A 14023-nucleotide genomic window follows, 5' to 3' on the forward strand; every position below is an offset into this window, starting at 1 on the left:
TTGCAGCATCAAGGTCCAGGCACTGGGGCCCAGGTGCTCAGACTTACAGGCGTGTTTCACTGTGCTGCACTTCAGACAGCACGTTTTCTAAATTGAGCATTTGCCGCAGCAGCCCTGCCTTGAGCAAGTCTATTGGCACCACCTTTCCAATAGCACTTGCTTATTTGTGTTTCTACATTGCAGTTTGGTAGTTCTCCCAATATTTCAGACATTTTCATTATCGTGGTATTTGTTACGGTGATTTGGGATCCGTGACCGTTGATGTGAATACTGTAACTGGGGCCCCATGAACCACACCCATATGAGACAGCAAACTTAAATATGTGTGTCCTGATTGCTCGGCTAGCCCTCCCCCATCTTCTCCCCCTCTCCTCAGGCCTCCCTAGCCCCTGAGCTACAACGGTATTGAAATGAGGTCAGTTAATAACCCTGCACTGGCTTCCATGTGTTCCAGTGAAAGGAAGAGTCACACGTCTTTCACTTTATTATTTTTAAAGATTTTATTTGACAGAGTACAAGTAGGCAGAGTGGCAAGCAGAGAGAGGGAGAAGCAGGCTCTCTCTGCTGAGCAGGGAGCCCAATGCGGGGCTCGATACCAGGACCCTGTGATCATGATCTGAGCTTAACCGACTGAGCCACAGCTCTCACTTTATTTTTTTATTTTTTATTTTATTTTATTTATTTACTTTTTCACAGCTCTCACTTTAAATCAAAAGCTGAAACTGATTAAGCTTAGTGAAGAAGGCATGTCAAAAGCCAAGACGGGCCAAAAGCTAGACATCTTTTGCCCAAAAGCCAAACTGAGTGCAAGGGAAAAGTTCTCAAAGGAAATTAAAAGCGTGAATCCAGTGAACACACAAATACTAAGAAAGCAAAACAGCCTTATTGCCAATATGGAGAAAATCTGGATAGAAGACTTTCAAACCAGGTACGACATTCTCTTCAGCTAAAGTCTAATCCAGGGCAAGGCCCTAACTATTCAATTCTAGGAAGGCTGAGAGGTGAGGAAGCTGCAGAAGGAAAGTTAGAAGCTAGCAGAGGTTGGTTCATAAGGTTTAAGGAAATGACCAGCTCAGTAAGATCCAAGTGCCCGGTGAAGCAGCAGGTGCTGATGTAGAAGCTGCAGCAAGTTTTCCGGAAGACCCAGCCAAGATAACTCGTGAAGGTGGCTACACTGAACAATAGGTTTGCAATATAGATGAAACAGTCTTACTGTGGAAGAAGATGCCAGCTAGGACTTTCTTAGGAGAAGTCAGTGCCTGGCTTCACAAAGCTACAAAGAACAGGCTGATATGTTAGGGGCTAAGGCAGCTAGAGACTTAAAGTTGAAGCCAGTGCTCCTTGATCATTCCAAAAACCAGGGCCCTTAAGAATTCTGCGAAGTCCACTCAGCCTGTGCTCTATACATGGGACAACAAAGCCTGGATGACAGCACATCTGTTTATAACAAGGTTTACTGAATATTTTAAACTCACTGTTGAGACCTATTGCTTGGGAAAAAAAGATTCCTTAGCAAGATAGGACTGCTCACGGATAATGCACCTGGTCACCTGGGAGCTCTGATGGAGATGGACAACGAGATCAAGGTTTTCATGCCTGCTACACAGCATCCGTCCTGCAGCTCATGGGCCAAGGAGTCATTTTGACTTTCAAGTCTTATTTAAGAAACACTTTTCTTAGGGCTCTACCTCTCACATATAGGGATTCTTTTGATGGATCTGGGCAAAGTAGATTGAAAACCTTCTGGAAAGGATTCACCATTTAGATGTCATTAAGAACATTCATGATTCATGGGAAGAGGTCAAAATATCAGCATTCACAGGAGAGTGGAAGAAGTTGATTCCAATCCTCGTGGGTTGAAGGGTTCAAGACTTGAGTGGACAAAGTGTGTGCAGATATGAGGGAAACCGCAAGAGACCTAGAATCAGAAGTGGAGCCTGGAGATGTGACTGATCTGCTGCAGTCTCATGACACAACTTTAATAGATGAATGGTTGCTACTTACAGATGAGCAAAGAAAGTGGTTTCTTGAGATGGAATATACTCCTCGTGAAGATGTGAAGACTGCTGAAGTGACAACAAAGGATTTACAACATTACATAAACTTGACCAAGCAGGGGATGGGAGGACTGATTCCAATTTTAAAAGAAGTTCTGTGGGTAAAGGGCTACCAAATAGTATCATATGCTACAGAGAAACTTTATGAAAGGAAGAGTCAGTTGGGGCAGTAAACTTGGTTGTTGTCTTTCTGAAGAAATTGCAGTCACCTCAACCTTCAGCAACCACCATCGTGGTCAATCAGCAATCATTAATATCAAGGCAAGACCATCGAGCAGCCAAAAGATTATGACTCCCTGAAAGCTCAGAGGATTGTTAGCCTTTTTGAATAAAGTTTTCTTAAGGTATGTATATTGTTTCTTTAGACATAATTCTTTTTTTTTTCTTTAGACATAATTCTATCGCACATTTAATAGTATAAACAAATTTTGTTAAGTACTGGGAAACCAAAAAATGCAATGGACTTATTATATTGCGATACTCGCTTTACTGCAGTGTTCTGGAACTGAGCCCCCGGTATCTCTGAGGTGCCTGTGTGTTGTTTAAAAAGCCCACTGGTAACATTACCTCCAACAATAAGCTACCACCACCCCTGAATTTTAGTTGGGAAAAGATTACCCTATTGTCAAGTTCTGGAATTATGGTTCTAGAGGGTCCCATGTTGAAGCGAGGATCACCTGCTGCCATAGGGAGACCTGCAGAGGCCTTTTAGGATAACAACTACCTGCACTAGGGCTGTGAAGCTAAGGCAGGTGGTCTCTGCACACTGGGAGAGTCAGCCTACTACTAGGCCATCAGGGCTGCCCTATTTTGTGAATCTCTTGACTGGTTTTTATAGATATACTTAATTTTGCTGCTTTTATACTTCCTGCTTTTCTTATTCCTGTTTACTCTTGACTTTCCAAAGAGTCCCCTTTAGCATTTTTGTAAAGCTGGCGGGCAGCCCTGGTGGCCCAGCAGTTTGACACTGACTTTGGCCCAGGGTGTGATCCTGGAGACCCAGGATCAAGTCCCACATCAGGCTCCCTGCATGGAGCCTGCTTCTTTCCCTCTCCCTGTGTCTCTGCCCCCCACCCCATGAATAAATTTAAAAAAAAACTTTTTTTAATGTTTTTTGTAAAGCTGGTTTAGTGGTGATGAATTTCTTTAATTTTTGTTTGTCTGGGAAACCCTTACTTTCCTATTTTGAATGATAGCCTTGCTGGATAGAATATTCATGGCTGCAAATTTTTTCTTTCAGCACTTTGAATGTATCATGCCATTTTCTTCTGGCCTGCAACATTTCTGTTGAAAAATCAGCTGATAGCCGTAGGGGTTTTCCTTTATATGTAACTGTTTTCTCTGCTATTTTAAAAACTCGCTTTCACTACATTTTTGCCATTTTAATTACCCTGTGTTTTGGTGTAAAAAGAGACAAAGGAGGAGGACACTATGTAATCATAAAGGGAACAACCCAAAGGAACATACAACAATTGTAAACAGTTATGTACCCAACATGAGAGCACTCAATACATAAAGCAGCTAATAAAGTAATTGATAGTAGTACAATAATAGGAGAATTCAACATCCCACTTATATCAATAGATCATCCAAACAGAAAATCAACAAGGAAACAGTGGCTTAGAATGACACATTGACCAGATGGGTCTAATAGTCAGAACATTCTACCCTAAAACAGGAGAATACACTTTCTTTGCAACTGCACATAGAACATTCTCCAGAACAGATTGGATGTTAGAACACAAACCAGATCTCACCCAATTCAAAAAGATCAAAGTCATGCCATGCATCTTTTTTGATACAATACCATGAAACTGGAAATCAACCACAAGAAAAAAAATCTAGAAATGACAAATACAAAGAGGTTAAATAACATGCTACTAAACAATGAATGGGTCAACCAAGAAATCAAAAAGGAAATAAAACATTACATGGAAACAAATGAAAATACAATAGTCCAAAATCTCTGGATGTAGCCAGAGCTGTTCCAAATGGGAAGTTTATAAGCCTACCTCAAGAAGCAAGAAAAATCTCAGAAAAAGAACAAACAAAATCCCAAACCAGTAGGAAGGAAAGAAATAATAAAAACTAGAACATAAATAAAACTGAAAAAACAAAAACAAAAACAAAAAAACTAAACCCCAAATCCCCATAATAGAACAATTCAGTGAAACCAAGGAGCTGGTTCTTTGGGGGGAAAAAGATAACAAAATTGATAAAGCCTTAGCCAGACTCATCAACAAGAGGACTCAAAATCAGAAGTGAAAAGAGAAATAACCAACACCACAGAAATAAAAAGGATTATAAGAGAATATTATGAAAGACTATATGCCAACAAATTGGACAACCTAGAAGAAATGGATAAATTCCTAGAGACATATAACCTCCCAAAATCTTCCTGATTTTGGAAACATAACCTTCCTGAATCAGGAAGAAATAGAAAATTTGAACCAACCAGTTACCAGCAATGAAATTGGATCAGTAACCAAAAAACTCCCAAGAAACAAAAGTCCAGGACAAGATGGCTTCACAGGTGAATTCAAATATTTAAAGAGTAGTTAATACCTATTTTTCTCAAACTATTCCACAAAATAGTAGAGAAAGAAAGTTTCCAAATTCATTCTATGAGGCCAGCATTACCCTGATACCAAAACCAAACAGACACTACAAAAAAGGGGCATCTGGGTGGCTCATTTGGTTAAAATCAAATCCAGGTCTCGATTTCAGGGTCATGAGTTCAAGCCCGGCATTGGCCTCCATACTGGGAATGGACCTACTTTAAAAAACAAACAAAACCACCACTACGAAAAAGAATTACAGGCCAATATCTTTAATGAACATAGACACAAAAATCCTCAACAAAATACTAGCAAACCTAATCCAATAATACATTAAAAAAATCATTGACTACAATCCTGGGGTGCAAGCATGGTTCAATATTCACAAATCAATATGATACATTAGATCAATATGAGAAAGTATAAAAACCATATAATCATCTTAGTAGATGCAGAAAAAGCATTTGATAATGTAACAACATCTATTCATGATAAAAATTCTCTACAACATAGGTTTAGTGGGAACATAACATAATAAAGGCCATATATGAAAGAAAGGAAAGAAGAAAGAAAAAAAGGAAAGAAAGAGAAAGGCCATACATGAAAAACCCACAGCTAACATCATACTCAATGGGGAAAAATGGAGAGCTTTCCCCCTAAATCAGGAACAAGACAAGGATGCCCACTCTCACCGTTTTTATTCAACATAGTACTGGATGGAAGTCCTAGCCACAGCCATCAGACAAGAAAAAGAAATAAAAATCATCCAAATTGTCAAGGAGGAAGAAAATAAAACTTTCACTATTTGCAGAGGACATACTATTTATAGAAAACCCTAAAGACTCCACCAAAAAAACTATAGAAGTGATACATGGATTCAGTAAGGTTGCAGGATACAAACTCATTATACAGAAATCTGCTGCATTTCTACACACTAGTAATGAAGTTCCAGAAAGAAAAATTAAAACGATTCCATTTACACCAAAATAATAAAATACCTAGGAATAGCTTTAACTAAGGAGGTGAAAGATCTATACTCTGAAAACTATAAAACACTGATGAAAAAAGTTGAAGAGGACACAAACAAAATGGAAAGATCTTCCATGCTCATGAATTGGGAGAACAAATATCATTAAAATGTCCGTACTACCCAATTAATCTAGAGATCTAATGCAATCCCTATAAACATTTCTCACAGAACTAGAATAATCCTAAAATTTGTATAGAATTAAAAAAGACTAAAAAAGACTTTTTAAAAAAGATTTTATTTATTTATTCATGAGAGACACAGAGAATGAGAGAGGCAGAGACATAGACAGAGGGAGAAGCAGGCTTCCACACAAGGAGCCCAACATGGGACTCAATCCCAGGTCTCCAGGATCACACCTTGGCCTGGAAGCAGTGCTAAACCGCTGACCTGGGCTGCCCTTAAAAAAGACTCTGAACAGTGAAAGCCATCTTGAAAAAGAACAAAACTGGAGGTATCACAATCCCAAATTTCAAGATACATTACAAAGCTGTAGTAATCAATACAGAATGGCATTGGCAGAAAAACAGACACACAGATCAATGGAACAGAATAGAGAGCTCAGAAATAAACCCATGATTATATAGGCAATTAATCTTCAATAAAGGAGGCAAGAATATGCAATGGGAAAAGGAAAGTCTGTTCAACAAGTGTGTTGGGTAAACTGGACCATTTTCTTATACTACACAGAAAAACTTAACATGGACTGAAGACCTAAATGTGAGAACCAAAACCATGAAAATCCTAAAAGAGAGTATCAGCAGTAATTTCTTGGATATAAGCCACAGAAACATTTTCCTAGACAGGTAAGGCAAAGAAAACAAAAGCAAAAATAAACTGTTGGGACTGCATCAAAATAAAAAGCTTCTGCAGGGGCAGCCCGGGTGGCTCAGTGGTTTAGCGCCACCTTCAGCCCAGGACATGATCCTGGAGACCCGGGATCGAGTCCCGCATCGGGCTCCCCCCATGGAGCCTGCCTCTCCCTCTGCCTGTGTTTCTGCCTCTGTGTGTGTCTCTCTCATGAATAAATAATTAAAATCTTAAAAAAAAAAAATAGCTTCTCCAAAGGAAACAATCAACAAAACAAAAAGACAACCTACTGAATGATATGATTATGTCCAATAAGGGGTTAGTATCCAAAATATATAAAGAACTTCAACTCAACACAAAAAAAATAATAAAATTAAAAACAGAAAACACAGACTTTTTTTTTTCCAAAGAAGACATACAGATGGCCAACCAGCAAATGAAAAAATGCTAAACATCATTCGTCATCAGAGAAATGAAAATCAAAACCACAATGAGTTATCACTTCACACCTATCAGAGTGGCTGAAATAAAAAACCAAACAAACAACAAATGGCGAGGATGTGGAGAAAGAGGAACCCTTGTGCATTGTTGGTGGGAATGTAACTGGTGCAGCCACTGTGGAAAACAGTATGTATGTTCCTCAAAAAATTAAAAATGGAACTACCTTATCATCCAGTAATTCTACTGGGTGTTTACCTAAAGAATATCAAAACACTAATTCAAAAAGATACAGGAATCCCTATGTTCACTGCAGTATTATTTACAACAGCCACATTATAGAAGCAACACAAGTATCAAGAGATGAATAGAGATGTATATACAATGGACTATTATTCAGCCATAAAAAGAACGAAATCTTGCCATTTTCAATAACATCGATGGAGCTAGAGGGTAATGCTAAGTGAAATAAGTCAGAGAAAGGCAAATACCATATGATTTCACTTATATGTGGAATTTAAGAAACAAAGGAGACCAACGGCCCCCCCCCCCCCAAAAAAAAAAAACAAACCTAGACTCTTGAATATGCAAACTGCTGGTGGTTGCCCGACAGGAGAGGAGTATGGGGATGGGTGCCATGGGTGAAGGGGATTAAGAGTGCACTTACTGTTACAAGCACTGAGTAGTGTATAGAATTGTTGAATTACTATATTGTACACCTGAAACTAACACTGTATGTTGATTATCCCAGAATTAAAAGACAATAAAACAAGGAGGGTAACAATAATAATTGCTTAATCATAGAGATGTCATTTATCCAATGCCATCACATATGTAAAATAAATAGAATGGTATCTATAGTATAAAAAATATAAGTAGTGGTTCATCAGAGAGGAACTGGACAAGCATCCAGCTGAGCTCTAACTGCAGAACTACACAGGAAGTCCTGATAATGAGACACTTGGGTCTGGCTGACATCTTGTCCTGCCAAGTATAAAATTCTAGATTTATAAAGTTATAAATCTGTATGTAATTATAAATTAATATATTGAGAAGTGATGTAAATATGTAAGATTATACCTCATGTCCTTATTGGGATCATCTTTCTAAGTGTTACTGCATTTCTAAGATGAGGCCTCACACTAATAAATGTCTCTCCTTCCTTCTTTTTCATCCACGGCTTTTCTAGACAATAAGCTTTCATTCATATAACACTGAATAAGAACTTTGAATGTCAGTTTTTAAATGTTAAAGTTCCCTTTTAAAAGACCTGTGACTAAATAATAGTGTGACTCCTGTTAAGAAAATCCATCCATTTATTTATGTACCAAGTATCTACTGTGCACCTATACTGGGCACCGTCACACCCTGAGAACCCAGTAGTGAGCAAGGTGTAGTGCTTCCATGTTGGGAGGGACAGACGATTAATGTGTAAACAATAAATTATATCATTTCAGAGAGTCTTCAGTGAAGGAAATTGAGCAGGACAAGGACAGACGGGGATATGGGGACGGTCAGGGAGGGGCACTGATCCAGGTTGTGGGAAAGCTCTGAAGCAGACGTGAGGTTTATAGGAGGAACACTAGGAGGCCAGTGGGGCTGGCCATGGAGAATGGAGCAAAGGGAAGCCTGAAGTCTCGGCGATGCTTTATCAACTAGACACTGGCTGAGAATTTATTTCTTGTTGAAGGCATGGATTCCCCTACTGATCTCACAACTTCAAACCCTGAATAGGATCACTACCTTACCACTGGGATCTTAGAATCTACAAACGAGACTAAATTCGGAAACTGGGAAAAGAGATGGGCTACAGCAAGAAGAGAATGGGCTGAGGCCAGCAGGCCTGACTCAAAGCCCAGGTCCCACCCTTTTTTATTTGTGTATCGCAGGCAACTGGCCTGCTTATAGCCTCAGCTTCGTCACCTGAAAATGGAAACATCTACACCGCCCCCTCCCCTTTCTAGCTGTCCTGTGCCACATCAAGCAGCTGCCCCAGTGAATCTCTGTACGTGGCAGCTGAACAATAGAAAGAAAATAAAGGTGGACAAACAGGATGTCTGGTAACAACACATGAACAACGACAAGAAATAAAACATAGCTGTCTGCAGGGGAAGCATGCATTAGTGACGTACATTACCCTGGTTAGTCTCAACAACTCCATAACATCGGTTCTTTCGTTACCCTCACTTTATAAAAAAGGAACGGGGAGGCTCCAAAAGGTTATTTGTCTAGGGTCACAAAGACTCTGAGTCTTAAACTTCACCCTTCAAAGTGAAGCATTTATTCAAAGGCAAGTCCACTGAGTACCCTAACTCGTTGCTTATTTTACTTTAGACCAAATCAGAATCAAGCTGCTTATGTTTTCCCAGCCCACAGGTATCAGTAACCTGTAAAGTAAACAAGGTTGAGCAGGCTTCGCTGGTGGTGGGCACCCTAGCGGCAGCACAGTAGGAACACTTTCGTAAAAACCGGACACTTGCACAGGCACAGACACCCAAGCGAAAACAAAGCAGCAAACAGTATTGTGGCTGTAGTGGGGGCGGGGGGGGGGGGTCACTCTCCACCTCCAAAGCAGGATGCCCGCCTCATGGCTTGGAGGCATATGCCCACCACCATGTCATGCTCATAAGCAATGACAACTGATCATCAAAACCCAGATCATTTCTTTACTCTCAAAGGGAAGGATGTAATCAAATTTAGAACATTTCTATCCAAAACACTTAAAACTAGAAAAATCAAGAAAAAGCAAATATAGAATAACTTATTCCCCAAGGACACTGGATCAAATAAGACATCACTGCATTATAAATATTAATACGGCATACACTAGGATTCCACTTCTATACAGTTCCAAACCAGGCAACACGAAATTACAGCCTTGAAGGCTTCATCCTTACGTCAAAGTGAAAAGAAACCCAAGGACATGCTCCTGGTAAAAGTCAGGATAGGGTGCCTGGGTGGCTCAGTGGTTGAGCGTCTGCCTTTGGCTCAGGTCAGTTGACCTTTAGGAGGGCAGAGCAGGGCTTGTAACTGAGAAGGAGCCTGTTTCTCGACCTCAGTGGTGATGACACGGTTCCCACTTGACAGTAACTCATTAAGCTGTATCTGTCTGCTTTAAGCACTTTTCTAGATTTGTATTCTATTTCACAAGGTTAAGAACAATTGAACTTCAAAGATAAACCTGTATGACTATTAATAAAGTAGACCATGCACTTTGCTCAGGTGTGTGTTTCATGTATTTCTTACCATTTTACAGTCTGGGCAGCCCCTGTGAGGCAGAGAAGGCAGCAGGCATCCTGCTCATCCCCATTTTAAGATGGGGGCCCTGGAGTTCTAGGGGTCACCTGTCTTGCCTTCACCCACAGAGCCAGTGGGTGAGCTGGGACTCCCCCCACTGTCTGGTATCGGGGAGTGCCCAGCTCTCACTCTGCCTTTCAGCCAGAGAAGAGACTCTGGAACAGCTGTGAAGTCTGAGCCAATTTCCTCAGAGATAGGCTCACCTGTCACTGTGCTCCACTGCAGTCTTGTGCTTGCTTTGGGAATCGATCTTGGCCTCCCTGACCACATTAAACCAGGCCCCAAATATCTTCTTCTGAAGAAAATGTGCACACAGTTCTTGTGCTTCTTCCTCCAGATGAGTCAGATACTGGGGAAGAGGACAGGAACAGAAGTGAGACAGAGGGTATCACAAAGACTTAGGGCAAATAAATCTTTTTTTTTTTTTTTTTTTTTTAAGATTTTGTTTATTCATGAGACACAGAGAAAGAGAGAGAGAGGTAGAGACACAGGCAGAGGGAGAAGCAGGTTCCATGCAGGGAGTCCGAAGCGGGACTCGATCCCAGGACCCCGGGATCACGCCCTGAGCCAAAAGCAGATGCTCAACCGCTGAACCACCCAGGGATCCCAAGTCTTAGGGTAAATAAACAGTATGAAAGAGAACTGCAAAGAAAAAGGAAAAGGAAATAACTGCAACAAACACAGAACAGAAAAACAAGAGACACTGGGGGCACAGAAAGGGAGAGAGAACACGGCAGCCAAGATAACATCCTGTGCCATGTACTCAAAGAACAATGGAGCCGGAGGTATAGAAACAGTTAAAAGATGGAGAGGGTAGGTTTTTAGTAAAATCACTTGAGCAATTATGGGACAAGAAACAAGAAACGAGTATAAAAACAAAAGCTGATGTAATGATACATTACAGTTTACAAACAGTTTATGAAACACTGAAAAATGTTTTATACTAAGAATTGATTTGACATTTTCATATTCATTTCGAAGCAAGGAACTGGATGGACTATTCTATATTTTTGAGAAAACAATGGTTGTAGACATCTGGATTGCATCTAATTTTCTTACGTAGGATTGAGCAGAGAGATGTATTTAAAGCTTCCATCCCTGGGGCCTTACCTGCAGCCAGCTCCGGATAACTCTCCTAAGCAGTATTTGGCAATAAAATTGATCAGCCCGGGCTGTCTTCCTAGTCAGGATTTCCTGACTATACTGGAACCAGGAAAGCAGGCATTTTCTCTGGAGAGCTAAGGAGTGATGTTCTTCAGCCACCTGGACAATTTTTTAAATGAGAAAAGGCAATTATTCCTTATATGTTTAATCATTTAAGGAAACACACATTACCTTGGCAAATGATGCTAGAGACGACATGTGGGCAGTTATGGGAGTAATCTTAGGGACATTCAGACTATGTCCTAGGAGCTGTCACTCCTGACCTTATTTTACGGTGGTTTTAGAGTCACATCATGCATAGCCTTTCTGCGTTGACTCCCTGAGGAACACAGCGACTGGCTGGTTATTAGGAAAATAGAATAAACCTCCAAAGCCATTATTTCACTTGCGTCAAGTTTTGAATTGTGTAGCTGACGACATTCTCAGTTTGTTCTCCTGGAGCTTGGACTCCATGATAAACCTCTCTATTATGTACTTAACCACCATATCTAATTGAGGAAATGTCAATATTGTCAATCAGTTTTATAGTATGAGCTGTCATCCACATTGCATTTCAGACATTATCAATAAACCACAAAACCATTTGATAGGAAAATAACATGAATAATTTAATGTCTTACCAACTTAAAAGGTTCAGAGAGCATCATTCTATCTATTCAAAATAAACACATAACTCAGAGTTTATGAGTTTTAAAAGGTAACTTATATTCTTTCAAGAGGCAGGAACCCTTCTCTCTCAATCCTGTCCAGACACAATTTTCTAAGCCTTGTCTAGCCACCCAGCACCGTGAATGGGAATGATCCAAGTGAATCTATTGGCCAGGATGATCATCCAGGAGGCCCCTTTGGTACTTGAGACTGGTCTCGGTCCTGACTCATCCCAGCCTCGAGCCAAAAGGCAAGGGGAGCCTTCTGTGCTCCCCATTCTTCATCCTCTGGGAAAACAGAGAACCAGGAAGAAAAAAGATGACCAGAAGGTCTCATGGAAGTGCTGAAAATGGTTTTTGGAATAAGTATAGAGCACACAGGAGTTTAAGGGAAAATGCTAATTAACTCTTCTGAAAAAATGTTACAAATAAGGCAGAAACTGTTTACTTGGACCTTTCTTTTTTTTCTTTTTTCCTATCCCTTCCTGGAAGCGAACTCAGATGGTAGATAAGCTACTACCCCTTCCTTTCACTGTCCTCCAGAACTTTTCCTTTTACTTATTTTTATTTTTTAACTTTCAACTGGTGGTTGCCATCTACATAAACACTCTGATTCTTGCACAGCTCAAGGGCAGGCCCAAGCTGGGCAGCATTCCTGGCAGACTCAGGTGCAGGCCACACTTCAGCTCTGTAACCAATGTGTTATGTGACTTTAAGTAAGTCACTTCTCCTCTCTAGGGCTCAGTGCCCTTATTACAAATGGAAGGAGATGGAGAGGACTGCTAATGTTCTAAAATTCTATTATGGCCACGTCCCGATCCCTGGAACCTGTAAATAAGTTACCTTACGTGGTATAAAAGGGATTTTGCAAATATGATTAAGTGAAGGATCTTAAAATGGAGAGATTATCTTGCATTATATGTGAGAGCCCTAAATGTAATCACAAGTATTCTTGTCAGGGAGAGGTGGGACGGTGAGCATCAGTACATGTGACCTGAAAGCAGAGAGCAGAGTGACTCAAGGAGGAAACTGAGAGCACTAGCATGCAGATGGCCCCTAGAAGGTGAGAAAGGCAAGGAAACCAATTCCCCCCCCCCGACCACCACCACCCTGGAACCACCAGAAGGAAACATGCGTTGCTGACACTCTGACCTTACTCCAGCAAGTCCAATTTTAAGTTAATAAACTTGTGTTATTTTAAGCCACCAAGGTTGTGGTACTTTGTTGTAATAGCAATAGGAAGCTTATACACTTGCTATGAGCTACAGAGGTGATTCCCAAAATGTGGCGCTCAGACCACTCAGAATCCCCTGGGCTACTTTTTAAAAATGCAGATTCCCTGACACACAGCAGCTAACAACTCATACCTACTGAGAATACCTAGAGGTGGAACTAGGAGTGTGCATTTTTGTAAGTTCTCTAGATAAATAGAAAACAAGTTTTATGAACAGAAGTTTGGAAATGGTTTCAGATCTGTTTTCCTGTTTTTATTTTAATTGGGTTTTTCTATATCTTTTAAAGTCTATAGTTGTCATTTTGAGCTCAAACTCCTGTTTCTATTTTTATATTCTAATAAATAAATTAAAACAATTTTAATTTGCTTATTCACCCCATAGATTCAACTTTGGTTTAGAATTTTCTATCTTTTTTGATTTTATCCAGTCAAAAACTACGATCAAAAAAGAAGAGCTGATAGGAATAGAAGAATGAATCTTTCCAATCCGTCTGCTTTTCTTTTGTAAACTAATAAATGAACCCCCACCCCAAATATACAAAAGTCAGATAAAACTAGAAGCATTCAAGTTGGATAGCAAACAATCTTTGTAGTAGTGTACTATAAGAAGAAAATTTCAATTCAAATGTCAAATTTCATTTCCAGATTCATTCACTCAGAAGACAGAGTCAGCCCTCCCATCTCATTACTTGGGAAAAAGCCAAAGCAAAATAGCAATGGCTTGGGGGCACAGATGGATCCTCTTGCCCTCAGGCCTGATCACCACAAATGGGCTTCCTCAGCTGGTTTGG

The 14023-nt window shown here is 40.2% G+C and overlaps 1 protein-coding gene across 4 annotated transcripts in view; it reads right to left on the bottom strand.

The window, feature by feature from the left end:
* The window catches only part of CCDC191 (coiled-coil domain containing 191), an 88487-nt gene that overhangs the window by 1472 nt on the left and 72992 nt on the right, over nucleotides 1-14023 (bottom strand). For all 4 annotated transcript variants that reach the window (XM_038582860.1, XM_038582859.1, XM_038582861.1 and 1 more), the window contains 2 exons: nucleotides 11298-11450; nucleotides 10391-10536 (listed from right to left, as the gene is read on the bottom strand). In XM_038582860.1, coding sequence (XP_038438788.1) covers nucleotides 10391-10536; nucleotides 11298-11450 — 299 coding nt within the window. The remainder of the gene's footprint in view (nucleotides 1-10390; nucleotides 10537-11297; nucleotides 11451-14023) is intronic.

Source organism: Canis lupus, chromosome 33 (assembly GCF_011100685.1).
Source record: "Canis lupus familiaris isolate Mischka breed German Shepherd chromosome 33, alternate assembly UU_Cfam_GSD_1.0, whole genome shotgun sequence".
Classification (NCBI taxonomy): Eukaryota; Metazoa; Chordata; class Mammalia; order Carnivora; family Canidae; genus Canis; species Canis lupus.